Source organism: Sinocyclocheilus grahami, unplaced genomic scaffold (assembly GCF_001515645.1).
Source record: "Sinocyclocheilus grahami isolate Dianchi unplaced genomic scaffold, SAMN03320097.WGS_v1.1 scaffold6.1, whole genome shotgun sequence".
Classification (NCBI taxonomy): Eukaryota; Metazoa; Chordata; class Actinopteri; order Cypriniformes; family Cyprinidae; genus Sinocyclocheilus; species Sinocyclocheilus grahami.
Window position 1 is genome coordinate 3,935,023 of NW_015505185.1, and position 21,530 is coordinate 3,956,552.

Sequence of the window (21,530 nt, forward strand, 5' to 3'; positions counted from 1 at the left end):
CAAAACGCTTTCAGAAAATTCAGGCGTATAACAATAAGGCGGTCAATATTAGTGACCTTCTTCCAAAGTAAGAATCTTCTTTATATGTTCCATTATATTTGCGTTTGCATATGCCACGGTCCGGCGGTTCGCTCCCTCCAGCATCTCGTCTGACCTGTTCTTCATTTCTCAGTCCTGTCTCTGTTTGTCTTTCATCTTGTCTTTCTGTTTGCCTTTTCCCACTGCAGGAAGTTACTTCCTCTTCTGCTGTCTGCCTAGTGTGCTGGGTCTGACTTTTTCCATGCATATCTCGCTCATAGATGGATTAACGCATGGGCCTGCTGAGCATTTGCCCCAAGGAGGTCTATAATACCTGGAGAAGGCTATCCGTTAGCATTTCCATTCATCTCAGTGGCAGCTGCTCAGCTGGTGCAGGAACCCCCAGAAGTACTGGTTTGAAATCTGCCTTTTTTTTTTTTTTGCTCATGGCACCACATTAAATAAAAATAAAAAAGCTTGGGGTCAGTAAGATTTTTATTTTTAAAGAAATTAATACTTTTATTCAGCAAACATGCATTGATTTGATCAAAAGGTACAGTAAAGACATTTATAATATTACAAAAGATTTATGTTTCAAATGAATGCTGTACTTTTGAACTATACAATCTAAACTGTAATTTAAATTCTAACTGTAAATTCTAATAATACAGTACTTCATAATACTAATATTTTTACTGTATTTTTTATGAAAAGAGAGAGACTTCCGTTAACACTTTACTTAAAGCATTTATGTATAATAATGCATTATAAAAGTAGTTTTAATGCATTAATTAATTAAGCCTAGTAATGCATCTTTTAATGCATCGTACAATCTCATGAATAATTGTAACCACAGTTCATACAACACTTATCAATTCATTGTTACACTATGAATTTAAATTTGGTAATACTTATTTACGATAAGCTATAATGTATTACAATGCACATTATGAATAATTATAATGCATTTTATGCTTTAATAACACTTTATAATGCATTATAGATAAAGGCTTTAAGTAAAGTGTTACCAGACTTATTTCAAAAACATAAAAAAATATATTACTGACCACACTGTAGTTTTAAGTAGTACACTGTAAAAAATGATTTTTTTGAAGTTGAACTATAAGAGTATGTTAACTTAAATCTATCTATCTAATTTACTTGATGATTCTTTGTCATTATTTTTGAGATTTCTGAGTGAAAATTGCTTTTACACCAATTTCTGTCAAACTTGCGGTGCTGGTTGATCTTTGCCACCCAATCAACACTGGAAGTATGCAGTGTATCATGGCACAACAACGCCATGATGCTTTCCTTGACTCACTGCTTGTCCAACACTTATAGTCAGATGTGCTCTTTGTGTCTAATAATGGCCATAACCCATCCAGTTTTTTGTTCTGTTTGCAAAAGATTAACTACCCATGTCTGCAAAAACAGATGGTTCTCTGACAAGTAAAATGAAAGCTAAAATTGAAACAGTGGCCAGCTGGTTCTCTCTTAATCAATAAGGATTAAAGGTGACATTAAATCAAAATGGACTTTTCTGCTTTACTTTCTTAAAATGCATTCCTGATATTCAATGCACACTGTTCAAATAAAACATGTTTATATTCTTAACCTTTCATCTTTAAATTGCCCCACCTCTAAAACAATTTGCAGCTTTCAACCCCTCTTATTTTTCAACTCAGGCCTTGCAACCACCAACTTTCATGGTTCAATCAGTTCCAGATCAATAAAATCAAGTCCTTTTTTCTTGCTGAATATTCTGTTCTGGGTTATTTTTTGATAGAAATTAATATTTATTTTATTACATTTATACAGCAAGGATCCATTAAGTGATAGTAAAGACATTTATAATGTAACAAAAAAAATTATATTGCTAATAAATGCTGTTCTATTGAACTGTCTATTCGTCCTAAAAAAGTATCACAGTTTTCATAAAAAAAAATATTAAGCAACACAACTGCTTTCAACATTGATAATTTGTTTGATAGATTTTTTCCACCAAATCAGCTTTGCTCTTAAAGGAATAAAATACATTTTAAAATAAATTAAAATATAACATTAATAGAATATTAAAATATAATAGAGTAGAAAACAGTTACTTTAAATTGCATTAATATTTTAATAGGTTTAAATAATTCATAAATTTTTCTATTTATTTATTTGACTAAATAAATGCAGCCTGGGTGTGACATCTTTTTTAAAAAGTCAGAAACTGACCACAAACCTTTGAAGTGTACATTAAATTACCGCAGTAAACTGTATTGTTAAAATTAGACATGAATGTGACTTAAAGTTTGTAAGGTAAGATACTGAAGTATGTATTACTTCACTGAATGTGAGATACTGTTCCCTCATGAGTGCAAAAAAATTAATAAGAATGAGACAAAAACAACCAAACAGCTGCAACAACAAGTGCCTCAAAGAGCCAATGTACCCCTTCCCCAGACTCAGGCTCTGCCATGGTAACGTCGCCTCAGATTCCCCAAATCTGCCACCAAGATCCTCATCCCCACAGCAACCCTGAGCTTCCTCTGGGGAAAGGGCTGGTTGACAAGCAAGCCCAGTGATGTGATCAGTGGAAGAGACGTGGTATCTTGTATCTATGGAGAGGTACTGCAAAATGAATATGTGAGGTGTCTGGTAGGGAAAGGTGAACTGTATTCTCTTGGCTGAACTGTTAAAAGAGTTAGATGGAGAGCGAGAGATTCAGAATGGACACAAAGTGAGCAGTCTTTCCACAAAGATCCATGAAGCTCCAGGCTAAACCCCTGAGAGAGCCACAAACACAAATGCATGAGCAAACATCCCCCTCTCCCACTCCCTCATCTCCTTCAACACACAAACATGACTCCCACTGCCCCCAGCACATCACACACACACACACACACACACACACACAAGGTGTACAGCAAATACACTATAGGACATCACAAATTCTTCCCTTCCAAACATCTGTAGAAGCTCAGAGCAACACACATATCTCACACCTTTCCCTGCACTTCACATGATATCCCAGTGGTCTTCTTCATTCAGGTGCAAAAACACACTTTGGCCATCACGAGGGGACACAGGGCCTGGGAAACGTCTCCAGTGACAATAGAATGGCGACAAGTTACATCACATAACCTGCAGAGCATCTGCCATATGAAAACTACACACCTGTGCAGTTTATCACATACTAACACAAAAAAATATATACAAAATCAAACCCTGAAATTCAGTCAGAAGAAAAATCTTCACTGTTTCTGAAGTAAAAGGTGAGCAAACTCAAAGCAAGATCAAACTCCTTAGGTTAGCTACATATATTACATAGGTTGTTTTCAAAATTAGTGTTTTGAATATTTTAATTTAATATTAAACCATTTTCTCCAAATCTGACAAAAGGTCAACAAGAGGATGTAGCATAAATAATAATAGACAATGATGCATAAATATAAATAATATTGTAGCATAAATAACATTTGCCAAAAAGTTCCTAGCATAAATAATATCAGACAATAATAATATCTTAGCCTAAATAATATTAGCCAATAATACATAAATAATATGAGCCAATAATATTTTAGCTTAGCATAAATAATATTAGCTAACAGTATATTAGCGTGAAAATTATTAGCAAATACACAAGTCTAAATAATATTAGCCAATAATATCCTGGCATAAATAACATTAAACAATAAAAATTCTAGCTATAATAATATTAGCCAATAATATAATAATGAATATAAATAATATTAGCCAAAATTACACAAATAGGCAGTAATATATGAGCATAAATAATCAATATTAATATTAGCCAAGCAAAAATTATGTTATCCTAGCATAAATAATAATTTACTAGCACATAATGTTAGCAAACAGAGTTAACAATCGGATTTTAAAGGATAAGTCCCACCCTACTTTATTTCACACTCAGCATATTCAGAAATATGTGGTTTTGCAAAACCTGTTGTTTTAAGGAGACAATGAAGGTGACTAACACTGAACCAGACAATTGGAACACAAGGTTTTAAGGTTGCCATCAATCTAGTTTCTGTCTGAAGCTCATGCGCTCTAAATTTATCAAAAGTGTACAGTAGATAGGTCTATTAACCAGCCTAGATAGAAATGTGTTGACGCTGTATGAAGAATGAGACAAGACAAGAAAAGACAAGGTGACTGAGAGAGCAGCTGAGTATAAATCCAAGCCAAACACTGCAGACAGAAATAGCCGAGCACTGCACAGGAGAAACATGTGGCCTTAGAGCCAAGCCCAGCCAAGCCAGAACTCCTTAATGAGCACAGCGCTGTATCAGTGTGTTTACACACTTTCACACTAACACACAGGCTCATTCACAATAGGGGGAAGTCATGGCCTAATGGTTAGAGAGTCGAACTCGTAACCCAAAGGTTGTGGGTTTGAGTCTCGTACCGGCAGGGATTGTAGGTGGGGGGAGTGAATGTACAGCACTCTCTCCCACCTTCAATACCATGACTGAGGTGCCCTTGAGCAAGGCACCGAACCCCCAACTGCTCCCCGGGCGCCGCAGCATAAATGGCTGCACTGCTCCGGGTGTTGTTCACGGTGTGTGTGTGTTCACTGCTGTGTGTGTGCACTTTGGATGGGTTAAATGCAGAGCACTAATTCCAAGTATGGGTCACCATACTTGGCCACATGTCACTTCACTCACTCACTCACTCACAATCTCTGAAACGCATACACACACTTTAGCAGCCACTTACACAAACACCTACTCTTGAACAACAGCATCTTACTGATATAATTAGTTTGACGGCAATGTACAGTTGGAGACTACCAATAAAAAAGTGCTGTAACTCAATGGTTAATTCAAAGGTCACAGGTAAGTGTGACCCTTGGATAGTTACTGAGAAGTTAATTGTAAATATTTAAAGCAAAATTTTAACTTTGGAAGGCATAATAATGTCAGTCTTAAACTTAAGGAAAGGGAAACAGCCAGCTGCTCATTATCGCAAAATAAACCCAGATAGTTTGGCAGGTCTCAGGAGGTTTATTTTTGCGATAATGGCCAGCTGACTTGACAATATCCAACTTATTTCATGGCTACTTACCTAATAAATAACTGGACATTAAATATTGATTTGAGCAGTTTTCTAACGTAAAAATGAAAGAGTCTGTGGAAGTGTTGTTATTGTTAAATAAATCTATTAAAAAATATTTTGTTAATTGACAAAGCTGAAATAAAATAAAATGAAATATAAATATTAGATAAAAATGTTTTACAAAAATTAGAAATGTTGCCTTGGAAATTAACAAACCCAAGTTCATTGGAAATAGGCTACATGCCTGTACCATAATTTATGCAAAATGATACAAAATGATACGTTTCAAGACACTTTCAAAATTAAAATGACACTTTCCAATGAGCAGAGCTAACAAACATCAAAACAGATGAACATGAATGAGGCAACCTTTTATATACAATGGTTGTTGGTTGGTTAGTTGGTATGTATGTATCGCAGCAGTTCAGAAATTAAATATCCGGTGTGTGGCACTAAAAGTTTAAGGATCTATCATGTTTGAAAATCCTAACCATGTGTTAACAAAAGCAATTAACTGAGGTAAAAATGCATTTGCTGAACAACCATGTCAATTTAGCCTGCTTTTACAAGTCTTTGAGCCCTTTAATTGTTACTCATGTTTCATGGGACTTGTTTTCAAGTGCTCCACATCGCAAGTACAATGCTGCACCAGGTGAGCTACAGAGAAAGTTTACTACATTAGAAAAGCCTTACATATGGATTTTATTGGTTTACAAATAATGTGCCACAGTATAAATGTTTTGAAGTCATAACATAGAACTGCACAAGGAATTGTGTGATATTTAATCGATTATTAATCGATAATCTACCCCTGTAATTATACTTTGTGTAAAGAAGGAATAAAGGGTGTTGCCATTATACTGCCTCCAATGTGCATTTCAGATGGAAACTGCCGTGAATTCTTGGACTTTTGCATAAATGTAAGTAGAGGAATGTTTATCCAATCAGTCTAAGTTGAAACTAACTAAAATAAGTAATAAAGTTCTAAAATTACTCAAATTAAACCTGAAATAAAAATAGCACTAAATAGAAATGTTAAAAAAGCAAAAACGAGTAAAAATGCCAAAAGCACAATAAGCTTAAAAGTTCTTAAATTAAACTAAAATTAAACTGCAAATATAAAAACATTAAAAATATCAATAAATGTTATAACAGTATTTAAATAATACTAATATAACTGGTCTGTGGACTGACATGAGAGTCATGAAACTAGGTAGGAAGGATCAATTATATGGTTCAGTGGTCATTGAACAAAAAATATTTGAATGCTGCTGACCACTCAGAATCAAGTATTCCAGAGACTTGTATAATAAGGGCCTGAGCACCGATGGTGAGAGGACTTTATTGGAATTGCTCAATTCTTCACATGAATCACATTTTTGAGGGCCTAAAACATGCTTGAAAACTCATGAAACTTTGCACACGCACCAGAAGTGGTGAAAATTTACATCTGATATGGGTTTCAGAAGTGGGTTTGGGAAAATGGCTCAATAGCACCACCAATACAATTTAAACGAAGTGCCCCTCGTGCTATGTTTCACATACATGTACGAAATTCGGTGACACATGTAACACACCAATACCTACAAAAAAGTCCCACGATATGAAGTCCGAAACCCAACAGGAAGTCTGTTATTTTGAATTTTCTCTGCAGGTTTTTGCCATTTTCAGGCAAACTCCTCCTAGAGATTTAAACCGATCAACACCAAGTTTGGTCAGTGTAATCAAAAGCCCTTTGCAATTTTAAATTGCGAAGATCTTGAGTTTTCATTGAAGTTCGTGTCGGTGGCAGCCTGACAAAGTTCGATGTTTCACTATGGAAAAAGTTGTTGTAACTCAGGCATACAATATCTGATCTGCCCCAAACTTAACATGTTCGATAAGAGTCCTGGCCTGAAGACATCTAAAGGCCAATATTCTATTATAATCATAGCGCCACCTGCTGGCAAGAGGAACACCTGGCCTATCATACACCTGGCAAGTGTTTTTTTGCTAGTTTCAGCCCGACACAGTTGTCATTTTCACGTCCTGCGCCACGTTGTTTAAATAGCAAATGCATTTGCGCCCATTTGTGCAACCATGGGCGTACTGGTCTGAAAACGAGGTGTGTTCAGGCGCATTGCTGGCGCATTGCTATTTTGAGGCAACTGAAATAGACTGCGCCATTGACCAACAAAAACCTGGTCTAAAGTCTGGCGCAATATTTTTTCTTTGTTATTAAAAGAGCGCGTTAGTAATATGCGCCTATAGACGGGTGCACAACACGTGTACACTTTGCTTATTACACACACAGGGACGCGCAGCAGCACACAAACATTTTTAAAAATAAAAAACGCGAGAGCAACTGGATTTTAAAGGGGATGGGAGATGTGACTCTGATTGGTTTAAGGATGCGTTACGTCCAAAACACATCCATTACTCATTAAGAGAATAGGGACTACCCTTTTAGACCATGCGCCGGGACCACGGCCATTTTTCCCGTCCTTAAACTAGCAAAAGTGGATTCGGACATGCCCTAAGCGCAATTGCGCCGTGCACTTTAGACCATGCATTTAGATCGTTAAAATAGGGCCCATCGTGTTCAATCTGCACCAAACTTCATATATTTGATAAAAGTCCTGACATGAAGACATCTACATGCCAACATTAAGTTATAGTCATAGCGCCAGCAGCTGGCAGCAGGAAGTTTGGCACATATAAATGACTGACATATTCCTCCTACATTTACCACTTTAAATACATATTGCTCACCGTTCACTGTTTTCCTAAAGCCAACGGGAGGCGGTGAGCCCAGATGCGAGGGCCCTTTCAACGCTGCTTGTAGCTTTAATAGTACCAATTACAATCTTTTGGAAAGACAGTAGCGTGTTTCTTTATGACCGTTTCAGCGCAAATGTGTTTTACAAGGTGAGATATGTCATTCGGCATTGATGACAACTCTCTAGCATAATGTGTTTCCATGGACAGGCACTCAATTTATGACTGTCGTTCTTCAAACATCGTTTAGGATTAAGCCGTCACCACTTAAACCTTCTTGGATCATGTCCTAATGAATGAATGTTTGCACATTAGTGCATGCATATTTAAAGACTGATTTCAATAATCTGTAGGCTACAGAGCACTCATAATCACTGTGTGTTTTCAGTGTACACGTTTGTGATAAAAAAATATAATGCTAATTTTAAAGGTCAATTCAATGTCAATGTGCAACTGGAATTATGTTCAGCAAAGTACAGGCTAAATAAATGAGACAGCAAAGTCATGACATGTGCTTACATTTACAGTAACAACTTTTGAAAGAAAAAAGAAAAAAAAACAGAGGTCCTGAACATTCATTTCTAAGTTAGCCTGAGTACATAAACTAGTCTATTATGTCTATAATGAACTATAATTTTTGTCGGGTTGCCCTAGAGTACCATTATGCCACTGCACTCATGTTTCTGTTATTACTTTGGTTCATGAAAGTAATTTTCCTCTGTTCTAAGAGCAGGGGATCCAAAGTTAATATCCAAAATGAAGATCTTCTTCGTTCTCTAAGGCTTTGCCTCAGTATTAACCAAGTCACATGCTCTCTGTAATTGTATTTGTTACACCAGTTGACTGTTTGCACTTTGGTCCAAAAGCATCTGCAAAATGAGAAAATGCCAATGTTATGGAAATTAAAGCTTGATTTGAGCGCGACCTTTACAAATGTCATTGGTATGTGGTGCGATAACTTCTACTGAGAAATTTCGAGACAGAACTGGTGTCAAAGGCTTCATTTACTAATATCTGAGTAATTGCTCGCCTATTTTAAACCTCAATCTACAGTACCAGATGTCAAAAAGTCTTAAAACAATACTGCAAACCTACCTGGGTAAGCAGAATAATAACTAATAACAAAGAGCTCTTTTAATGTTTCTTGATCATTTATCTCAACTTCATTCCACTTTACAGAAGAGCTGCCATCCCTCTGGGCCGGGTGAAGGATTGGTCACCTGAGGTACAGTGAGTAACATCATGAAACGGATCCCTCTAGGCTTATGCCACAACAACTCCCAGACACAAAGATTAAAACCTGAGGAATAAAAGACTCTCATTTGACCTCTAACTTCCAGGAAAACCCCCGAGGAGCTGTGTTTTTCCCATACCACTCTGCTATGAACTCAGAATCTCTTTCTCACACCTCATCATTTTATGGCAGTTTCTAAATTCATCTCTGAAAAAGATATCGTCACTGTAATTATTAAGACCTCTCTGCTCCGACGCGGGGCATCCGGGACACTGCCCAACAGATCATCTATCATTTACAAGTGTCTGCACCCTGTGGACAGGCAATATGACAGGCTGCCTGGAGGTTAGCGTGACAAATCTTTCAATTATAGAAGTTCTGCAATCCCTGAGAAAAGTGACAGGGAACTTGGATAATGAGCATTATGTTATAAATGAGCGTTATGACTGATGTATGATGGAGGTAGGGCTGTGCAAAAAATCGAATGCGATTTTCATGCGCATCTCGTCAGTAAAGCCGCTTCTGGTGCACAAAATCTCGTTCAAAATCTGTGTATTTTGTGTAGCTTGTCAGTGAACTACGGCTCTGTGTAGTAAATGCCGCTCCATCTGAAAGCACGTGCTGGAGATTTACTACTAATCACCAGAAGCGGCTTTACTGACGAGATTCGCATGAAAATCGCATTCGATTTTTTTGCCTAGCCCTAGCTGGAGGTATGTGAAATAAAAAAATAAGGGACTTTTCACTATTTATTTACCAGTATTGGATGACATATTTAAATTTGAAAGCTAATTTTTGTCTGTTTTTACATTTGGATGACTTTTGTAGTCATCAAGCACTCACTTAAAATTAATATTTAATAGCACTAATCATTTCAAACAGTAAATACTATCAAAAAAATTATATTTCAGATAAATGCTGTTCTTTTGGACTTTCTATTCATCAAAGAATACTGAAAAAAAAATTATCACAGTTTCCACAAAAATATTAAGCAGAACAACTTTTTTCAACATTGATGATAATAATAGGAAATGTTTCTTGAACTTCAAATCAGCATATTAGAATGATTTCTGAAGGATCAAAAAGACTGAAGTGATGGCTGCTGAAAATTATTATTAATATTATTAATATTACTGTATTTACTATTTTTTGATTAAATAAATGCAGCCTTGGTGAGCATAAGACTTCTTCAAAAGCATTAAAAATCCTTCCAGTCCTAAACTTTTTGAACAGAAGTTTACACTATATGTGACCCTGGACCACAAAACCAGTCTTAAGTTGCTGGGGTATATTTTTAGCAATAGCCAAAAAATACATTGTATGGGTCAAAATTATCCATTGATTATATTATGATTTTATGCCAAAAATCATTAGGATATTAAGAAAAGATCATGTTCCATGAAGATATTTTGTAAATTTCCTACCGTAAATATATCAAAACATAATTTTTGATTAGTAATATGCATTGCTAAGGACTTCATTTTGACAACTTTAAAGGTGATTTTCTCAATATTTGGATTTTTTTGCACACTCAGATTCCATATTTTCAAATAGTTGTATCTCGGCAAAATATTGTCCTATCCTAACAAACCATACATCAATGGAAAGCTTATTTATTCAGCTTTCATGTGATGTATAAATCTCAATTTCGACTCGATTATGACTGGTTTTGTGGTCCAGGGTCATATATGTTTAAATTTACCTGTAGAATTAAAAAATAATTACTTAATTATTATTTAATATAATTTATTTTTTATTTATATATTTAATTTATTTTTGTGCATTTAACTTTTGCACACAAAATATAATATTAACAATTAATATAATTATATGAACTTAATTAATTAACAATATTTACAAAAAGTAATATTCTATAAAACAAAACATAATTATCAGTGCATCCCTTTAATTAAGATTATCGTCATATGTGTCAGTGACGTCAGTGCATGTGAAAACAGTCATTTTAGAGGAAGTGCACTGATTAAAAATCACAAAGAAGACAAAGAAAGACATTTTTACTTTGAAACAGCCTATGTGCACCCATGAATCTTTTAAAATAAGACCAGAAACATGTGCAATGAGTGTAAATACAGTCAATTTTGATTTCATATTAATTTTAAGCAAATAACTGTTTCAACGATCCAAAATTTCAATAATTTTTTCAAAGACAAAGAGCAAAGCCTGACACTGAAATCAATCTGCTGTGAATTAATTAATAAAAATTTGGCGCATATATAAAAGATGGTCTCTGAAATTCACAACGACTGACGTTTTCTCATCTTTATGCAGCTACTAATTGCTTAGCTGCCCTTCCGTGCTGGTAAAGCAGGTTATCATCTCCGATTAATTTGGGTCAAGAGACACGGAGTGCACCATTGTTCCACAGCGCTTTATGAAAATAAGATTCTTTCAGTGAATGCACAGATTTAAAAAGACTTCTGCATCTAATCTCTGTCCAATACTTTTCCACTCTTCTTCCATCGTTTCCTCTCTGCTTTTTTTGCTCAGCCGTGATGTGTCCAGTCAACCAGACCCAGACTGATCTCCCCCCTCTCCTTCTCCTCCTCCTCCCAAACCCTTTCTTCCTCTTCTGCTGCAAATGTCATTTATTTAATTTGAGTCATAAATCAATTTGGTCTCTTCCTTCTGTTTGTGGAGAGGGTTGACAAAGCTTGGTCTGACAATTGTTTAGTCCCTGCCCTGATTCCCCTCAGAGAAGGGTGTTTACTTTCTGGAGGAGAGGAAGAACAACAGAATAGACTGATAGGAGATGAGTAAATACCATGCGGCTGATATGATATACAGTGCAAAATACCAGTACCACAGCTGTGAGGTTCCTATGACGAAAAGACACAGGTAAAACGGCAATAATAGCTACAAACGAGACATCCACAAGCAAGCAAACTGATTTTCTCTCTCTCTCATCTGTGACGCATGCAGAAAGCAGTCGCCAGCCTTAGTTTTAATAGATTTCTCTCAAGTCATTCATGAGTGCAGATAGGAGGCACACCGAATCCAGCTGCAGGTCTTCTTTTCATGCATATCTTATGTAAAAAGACAGAGCGAGAGAGGTCTGGAGAACAGGAACAAAGAGAAAAGGAAGAAGAGGACAACAGAGGTCAGAGTCAATTTTGCAAATATGATCGAAATTTTGGGCATATCCTTTGTGGTGTGTGTCTCATTGAAAAGAGGCATGTTTTAGCCTTCATACGACCTGGTCTTGTGTTCTCAACCCTTCTGCTGTTGATGGCACCATGCCTGTGCTTTAATGGCACCCACAGAATAGGTAATGCTCAGATGGAAATGCATGTGAGAACATCCAAGTAGAGATCCACAATGCCGTATTGGTTATTCGCCAGTATTACAGTCTTTTTCATGTGTTCAAAAGAACCTATTCATTGCCATAAAAGTGAAATTACTGCACCTATACACAGGAGCCTGAGAAAAATGCTCATTTTAGAAAAAAATTTCAGACGGCACTTTTGCATCTGAGCTCTTCATATATAGATTGGAAATATATAATAATCATATATAATTTATATTATATGAATTTATATTATATTAATATATATATATATATATATATATATTTATTTATTTATTTATTTATATTTATTTATTTATCAATAAATTAGGAAATAACACAAGTTAGAGTGTATGACAAAGTGTATGACAAAAGGCAACTAATTGTAAAGATAGCATGTACAATTAATATTTAATATTACCTTATACAATTCATTAAAAAGAACTCTAATATTGACCCACCATGATAATATCTAGTATGGTACTGATATAGCACGCATCCTTAAAATCCCAAAAAATTCAGTATGTTATATATTATATTATGGTTGCATTTCTAACACAACTGAGATGAATGGGAATGCAAACAGATAGCTCTCTCCTGGTATCATAGTCCTCCTTGGTTGGTCATATGACCGGCATACACCTTTGAGGCTTTGAGTGTGAATCCACAACAGCAAAGTCAAATGAAGCAAAAGCAACCTTACTACACCATCCTCCACCTTCCATCCTCTGTATCTTTATTCTTCTTTCTCACGCTGATCCCTTTCAGATGCTAAACTCTTCCAGTAGCGCCGCTGCCCAGCACATTCTCATTAAAATTCATTTTTTCAAGCTGCCTGACACCACTTCAATCAATAAAAAGAGTCCTTGACACGCTTATCCTTCATGTCACTGAGGTGGTTTTTACTTTTCTACACACTGTATATGCCGTAAGTCTCCAGGCTTTGGAACGTCAGCTCATTTGCGCTCAAGTTTCAACGGATATGTGGATAACTGGATGTCACGAGAGACTTGGGGCCACCGAGATGAAATCAAAACAAAAACAAAAGCACACTTTTTAAAATATCAATAGCCTAAAATTGTCAATGCCTCAAATCAAGTTCTATCCTGCAATAAACGGAGTAATTGAATATTCTATTTCACTCAAAAACTCACATTGTAGAACCAAACTGGGTAGGAAACAGCAAGTCAAACTACAATAATTTACTTAGTAAATTTAAATGACATAATAACAACAACAAAATTAACAATGGTAGCTAATTACATCACTGATTTGCTTTGTACATTTAAGTGACAATAATAATAATAATAATAATAATTAATGGAAACAAACTATAGTAATTTACTTTGTACGGTTAAATTACCTAATAATAATAATAATAATAATGTAAACAAAACGGGTTGCAAACATCTTGTCAAACTACAGTAATTTACTTTGTACAGTTAAATTACATAATAATAATAATAATAATAATAGTAGTAGTAGCAGTAATAATAATAATAATATGGCCAAAATGGGTGGCAAACAGCTTGTCAAACGACAGTAATTTACTTTTCACAGTTAAATTGCATAATAATAATAATAATAATAATAATAATAATTAATGGAAACAAACTATAGTAATTTACTTTGTACAGTTAAATGACCTAATAATAATAATAATAATGTGAACAAAATGGGTTGCAAACATCTTGTCAAACTACAGCAATCTACTTTGCACAGTTAAATTGCATAATAATAATAATAATAATGAGACCAAAATGTGATGCAAACAATTATTCAAACTGCAGCAAATTTTTTTATGTTTAAATCCTTTAAATTACAATAATAATAATGGTAATATGGCAGTAATAATAATAACAATTATAATTATGTAAGTCTCTAGGCTTTGGGACATCAGCTCATTTATGCTTGAGTTTCAACGGATATGCGGATAACAGGACATCATGGGAGACTTACGGCCACCGAGATGAATTCAAAACAAAAGCTGACTGACAGTTCACCCGCTGAGTGTCACATCCCAGAAGCGTTATGTGGGATTTATTCATCCAATATCACTTTAACCCGCCACATCTCAAGGACATTCGGCCCTTATGTGAAATCAATCAAGGTGAAAAAGACATACTAAGAGGACCAAAGCTAAACGCTCCTTTCGAGATCTTCGCTCTGGCCCGCCGGAGGTCTCTGTTACCCACCTCTTCAGACAGAAGAGGAGCATGAACTATCCTCCCAGTGGGCTCTCGGCTTCTTTATGGCCCTTAAAAGCCCCATTAAAATCAAGCTGCCAGATGGCACCCTTATCAGAGCCGTCAGAACGCTGCAATGGGGGCAGACAGAGTAGTAAATATTTGTCAGGAGACGAGGGCAGCTGCTTCTGAAGACAGATTTGTGGAGGAGCAGTAGTCATACAAGAGTCCGCAACACTGCACGCCTTCTCGGACAGATTTTGGCAGCCGATGCGTGTTTGTGTGAGAGAAAGAGGGAAAAGTAGGAGGTGAGGAGAAATAATAATTCTACAGTTGGTGATAATCATTAAGCATCTGTGGCTGTGGGTCTAATAACAATAACACAAGCTGTCCCGGCCGAAGCCATGCCAAATTCCAGTGTCATCCATAACAGCTGAACCAAAATATCCCAGAGCCAAACTTCAGTGCTGTCAATCAGCACCAGGTGTTTCATAGCTAATGATGAACAATGAAGCTTTCGTCATGTTTATCTTTCTCGTGGCAACAAGCGCTCTCGTCGGCTGGAATGTTCTACTGTCTCTATTGCCACTCCATTGTCATGACCGTAGCCCAGGAGACTGTCACGCTGTCAACATGCTGAGCCTTATTCCTCACCACCCACAAATGAAGTGACCCTCTTTCATAAAGGCACGCATTAAAAATAAAGACAATTAGATGACACTATTATGATTGCAAACAACCAAACCTGACAATATTTACACTCTTTATGTACATTCCTAGTCTTATTGTGATAAATTAATCTAAACCAAACAATAACAGCTTGCTTGATGTCACTTATGTCACAACTGTATAATGTTAACCAACAGCTAAACAGCTGCTTTTTGCTCTGTTTTAGCACACTCACATTTAGTTGAGGCATAATAACGCCAACTTTTAACACCCACAATCAATTCCCAATGGCTACATTCAAGTCTTGTCAATTTTTTTTTGCATTGCATTGCATAACAAAATAATACAAAAAATAACATTATGGAAACAAAATGGGTTGCTGCTATTCAAAGTGTAGCAATTTATTTTGTATGTTTAAATCGTTAAAACGACAATAGCAATTATAATACTAATAAAACAAACTTTTATTTATAACACTAATATATATATATATATATATATATATGTGTGTGTGTGTGTGTGTGTGTGTGTGTGTGTGTGTGTGTGTGTGTGTGTGTGTATTAAAAGGTGTTTTCATAGCTGGTAGAGCACAGGTACAGCACAGTGCTAGCAATGCAAAGGTCATGGCATGGGTTCAATTCCCAGTGAACACACATGCTGATAAAACGCAGACCATGCAAGCTGCAAGTCACTTTGGAAAAAAGCATATTAACAAATATAAACAATGCCCTCCTGAAAGAGGCAGAAACATTCAAGAACATTGCCCTCTGGAGGACAACTACTTAAAAAACCTGCATAATATCTGCATCTCTACTGCCCTCTAGTGCCAAACAAGCTCAGTGAAACCTATTATTAAGATTTCATGCAAGTGCATGCAAATTAAGTTAACCCTGTTCCCATAAATCCCTACAAAAAGCTCAAAGTTGGCCACTAGACACAAAACAGGTTATTTTAGTAAATAAACAGATTCTAAATGCATAGAAACTTTTGAGTGAAACAAGTGAGATTTGTGTACATATCCATGAATAAATGATTGATGGATATGTTTATTAATATGGTGCATTAAATATGAAAAGAAAAATATAGCAGAAGGTCAGAGCAGAAGGAAAATTATGCTCCTTGACATTTAACATTTTCATACGAGAGAAAAACTCATCTCCATTCTGTCTGGAGTCGTGCATTTTGTTGCTCTCAGTCTCTGTTCAGTGTAATGGGTAATTGTGGGTCTATGCCTCTAATTGCCTCCTGTAGGACTACAGGCATAATTGAGACCGCTGCAGATGTGGCTGGAGACACAGCGCCATCCCAGAAGAGCAGTCAAACTGATCTCAAATCAGCCCCGACAGCAGCTCAGTCCCATACTCCCATGATACACACACAATAACAACACAGTCTGAGCGCTCCCGGTGGTCTTTTCAGTCTAAACAGCCTGTATCAAGTCTATAGTCTCATAAGCAGAGGGTTTCAGGAGCAGGCTGCTGACCCACTACCAAATTAGTTTATAGATAAAGGACAAGTCTTTCAGAGTCACTTATTGTCACCGCTGTCAGCCATTCACAGCACCCCTGTAGAACAGGCTGTTGAGTCCAATATTAGATCGTTATGGAGGGAGATAATTAAATTACGGTAGTGGGGATGTGACTGTTTGTGACAGCTGAAAATAGCTCTTCAGGCGGTGTCTCATTTAGGTGTCAGACAATTTACCTCCAGTCCTGTATTAAGACAGCAATCTAATGCAACTTAATTCCCTGTTAAACTGGGCTTTCCCCCATTTCCATTTCCCCCCTGTACATTTAAAAGAAAAAAGGACAATCAAACTGAGCAAAACTGCATTGAAAATGGAAATATACCATCCGACAGGAAAGATCAAATTATTGATAAACTTCAATATCTCAAGTATCTCCAGTAGCTAGAAGCTTAAATAGAGATCAATTGGAGACTTTTAACTTAATTAAAATGTCTCCTCTAGAGATTCAGAAGAGATTTCAAGAATGTTATATGGTGTGCTTAGGTCACTTGCCAAAATAGTCTGCCAAGATTCTTCCAAGATGAAATTATCTATCCTATATGCAATCCACATTAATTGTAAAGCTCTAACTGTGTCAACAGCCTGTTATTTCTGAGGAGATTTAGGAGAAACATCTGAAACAAAATTCATACTACCTAACTGAGATCTCCATTAGGTCTCATAAAGATATACGGTAAATCACTTAGGAAACAACTTTCCTCGGTGATCTTTCTGAAAACAATCGTTAAAAACTGATATTTCTCATTTACATGTTTTATATAATTTATTACATTCTAAACTTTCTATAATCTAAATATAACATTCTAATATAAATTAAAATTCAGAATTATTATTATTATAAACTTTTATACAGAGTACAGTTCAAAAGTTTAGGATTGGATTTTTTAAAGAAGTCTCTTAAACAAAACGATAAAAAACAATAATTTTGTAAAATATTATTACAATGAAAAAACACTTTTCTATTTTAATATATTTTAAATGTATTTCTATGCTGGCAAAGCTGAATTTTCAGCAGCCATTGCTCCAGTCTTCAGTGTTACATGATCTGATGTCATATCATGATTTGATTTTCAAGAAACATTTCATATTATCAATGTTGAAAATCCATTGATGAATGGAAAATTCAAAAGAGCAGCATTTGTTTAAAACAGAAATATTTTGTAACATTAAAAATGCCTTTCCCATCACTTTTTGATTAATTTAATGTGTATCTATCTGTAATATTATAAAAACAGATCCACTGAAAACACGCTGAATTGCACAAGTGCTAAAAACTAAATTCAAATGCAACACAAAATACTCAAATCTCAGCAGAAAACTGTGGAAAACCATAAACAAATCCCAGAAAAACTCACCAGATTTTGCGAGGCATCTTAAGCGGTGAGAGGTGCACCCAAAATACACTGCTCTCTCCCTCTCAGTCTCTCTATTTCTGTCTCTTCCTCTCCATCCTTCAATTTCTAAAGCATAGTCACATAACACTAAGCTTTATTACATAAACAAAAGCACCTGCATAAACAGGCACACACGCAAGGCCTGATTATGCTGTTCCTCTAATGTGGCCCTGTCCTTCAGGTGGAGAGCGCCGACCATTCACTTTGTAGTTGCAGATGCGATGGAGGGGTGGAAATCATTGGTTAGATTCTGCCCCGCAAAGCACAGTGTTAAATAGACAACCAACCTGGACACACCGACCTGTTCTTACACACACACATTTTTTTATGGTCCTGGCTTTGTAAACTCATTTCCATGGAAACCAATATAAATAGTAAGCAGCGACATCAGGGATTGTTATTCACGACTGCAAAACACACACAAAATAGAACACAAAAAGAAATATGACGTGACAAAATCTAAACATATAAAAATGTGAGCATGTCCTCGCACACACACACACATACCCAAAGGCCACCTGTGCTACTCCACAGCGGGGGACTTTGATGTCCATCTGTTTCTGTTTATACCGAGCTCACGATTATTGCCTCCACTCCTCCGCTCACCTCTCTTTCATCCCCGTCCCTCCCCGCCAGACAGGCTGATAGACACTTGAAGGTTGAGATGGTCATACAGAACAGGCATGTGTGAAGATTTCACACCAAAGACTTCCCACAAAGTCGAATTAGAATGGGCACGGAGAGTGAAATGATTGCTGGATCAATGGTGTATTGATTGAATAATAAGGTGTGGCATTACGACTTGCGATTTAGATGGATCGAGATTTTTCAACACACAGACACACAGACTCACCGGGCTCTCAGGGCGGCAATGCCGGACTTGTCAATCCTGCAGAGCAAAAAAATGTAAAATTAATAAATAAATAAAAAATAAAAGACCAAAATCAAAAACAAAAAAAACAGCTGACAATTAGATGCACGCCATGTGAACACTTGAACCTGATTTTAAAGCTGAAAATTCATAGCATATTTCAGACAAATGGGAATACTACCATTATTTATCATTAATAAGTCATAAACTCTGTTAAAATTTTTATAAATTGTCATATATCCATTCCATACAAAGTAAGTATTTTAAGGCCAATTCTAATAATAAAAAAGTAACAAAATGCAAAAAAAAAAAAATTATAATTTGGCCTCATTCTGCCATAATGTATTCAATTGTCCTTATTTTATTTTTAAAAAATTCAAATCTGAGTGATGCTTATTAGGGGTATCAAGCTCCAAAAATGACAAAAAGCACTATACAAGTATCATAGAAGTGGTTCTCAAGTTATATGACAGATTTGTGTAAGAAATAGACTTAAATTTGTGTCATTATTTACTAGAACCTTTGGCGAGAAAAGTGCTCTTAGCTCTCATGATGTTCTGGAAAACAGCAGGATGAACATCTTTCAAAAACTGCTTACGAGTCTCACTGAAGAATGTTTGTCATATGGGTTTAGAACAAGATGACTGGGAAGTAATGATGTCCAAATTTTAGGTGAACTACAACTACATCTTGAAACATTATAAAGCTGTAATTTACAGGTTAGCAAACATGCGCTAAACACAAGCTGTAGTGCTTACGCAGGAGCACTATTATAATAATCAGCTATTATAAGAAGTTGATATTTGAAATAAAATAATAAAAAAAAAAATTTAAAAAAACATTTTAGTACTCTCGTTCTTATTCAAATCCACTTTTGGAGAGTACAAAATATTTATTGTGCATGCAGATCTGATGAAATGGTCTGACTACGTGATCTTAAAAGGATGAGTCTAGTTGTGTTCAATTTGTTTCTCTGTTCTAATTTCTTGTGTTTCTTCTAATTCTACTGAGGCCTAATTACTGCTATTAGGCCTGATGTGGAGAACAGCATGAGGTTTATCATTTCAGCTAAATGAGTGATGAGCCAAACACACGCTGGTAATTTGCCGGCACCATGGAGAAAGTGTTTATATTTCTGTCTCACACGCAAAAAACACTTCAGAACTACATCAACATATCCCTGAGGAGTTTCAGAGAACCGTTTGCATAGACTGAGGACATTTCTAACATTTTGCCCATTTGAATGTGTGAACATTTACAGCCCAATGATGAAACTGCGATGTTCTATTCCAGTCAGAGGGTCAATTGTCAATCATTCACCTTTAACCCACAACACACACAACTGGATACATTTAGAATACAAAAGAGAAGTTGACTTTTTAATTTTCTCTAGAAAACAGTCCACGTGCCTTAAATTAGCTTCCCTATCTATCAACCCATAGCTGAAGCGACTAAATGTAGATAAATGTGTACATTAATAAACCAAGCCATCAACGCTCACAGCACAAGGCGAAAAGAAACCAGTTCTGCAAGATTTTTGATTTTATTGTGTTTTGATTATCTGTCTCATCGAAACGTGCTCTCTACAATGAAATTCATATTAAGCTCAGTGCAGCCAGTGACGCTGATGCAAGTAAAGGTGTGAGATATGAAAGCCGGTATCGTCACGGTCCCTGTCGTGACGCAGTCATCTAATCAGTGTGTATTGTCAGATATGGCAAGCTTTGTTGCTGCCCCTCACTATCAGAACATCAGCACCGGCCATCCACGCAGCCACAAGGTGCACCACCATTAAAACCACAACAATCTGCATGCTAATGATGGACTGCAGCTGCATTAACATGTAAAGAACTGATGCTAAATGTTAGTGTCAATTTCTGTTCATTTAAAGGGGTCCTATTATGCTCTTTTACAAAGTCTTGATTTTGTTTTGGGGGTGTACTAGAACAGGCTCTCATACTAGGTTGTTCGAAAAACACATTATTTTTTACATATTTTACATTATTACAACACCTCTCTCCCCAGTCTGGCACGAACGGCTCGAATAGTGCCTGTAACAAATGAAGGCCCGCCTTCTGAAATACGAAATGAGCTGTGATTGGTTAGCTGGGCCAGTGTGTGTTGTGATTGGCAGCACTCGGCGCCTGGTCGGGAAATGTCATGCCCCTTACCCCCTTACCATAGCCGCCTGCGAGCTTCAGTGTAAATATTGCGTCAACATCAAATAAATTGAGCACGATTTAAACCCAGATGATTGTAACCACTCTAAGTTCATCTGCCTTGGGAAAGCTAGCGTGTCTCCGACATAGTGATAACACTCATTACCTTCTCTAGTGCAGCTCAACCAGGTCTCGTCCCATTCGTCGATATTTGTGATATCACAAATCCCGGAAAATATGCATTGTAGTGCAAACGAGTGATTTCTGTTAAATAAAATATCTCCTTTTGAAGTGGACTTTGAGCTTTGTAACTTTGCAGATCTTTTTTATGCTCAAACAGCAA

At 36.2% G+C, this 21,530-nt stretch overlaps 1 protein-coding gene across 4 annotated transcripts in view; it reads right to left on the bottom strand.

The window, feature by feature from the left end:
• rap1gap2a (RAP1 GTPase activating protein 2a) overlaps positions 1-21,530 on the bottom strand; it is a 78,397-nt gene that overhangs the window by 43,892 nt on the left and 12,975 nt on the right. Inside the window, exon 2 of one of the 4 annotated variants that reach the window (XM_016275526.1) lies at positions 19,011-19,046. The exons of 2 other annotated variants lie outside the window; for them this stretch is intronic. In XM_016275526.1, the coding sequence (XP_016131012.1) occupies positions 19,011-19,046 (36 nt within the window). Of the gene's footprint in view, positions 1-18,118; positions 18,155-19,010; positions 19,047-21,530 lie in introns of those variants that run through there. One more of the 4 variants, XM_016275534.1, reaches the window with a different exon arrangement.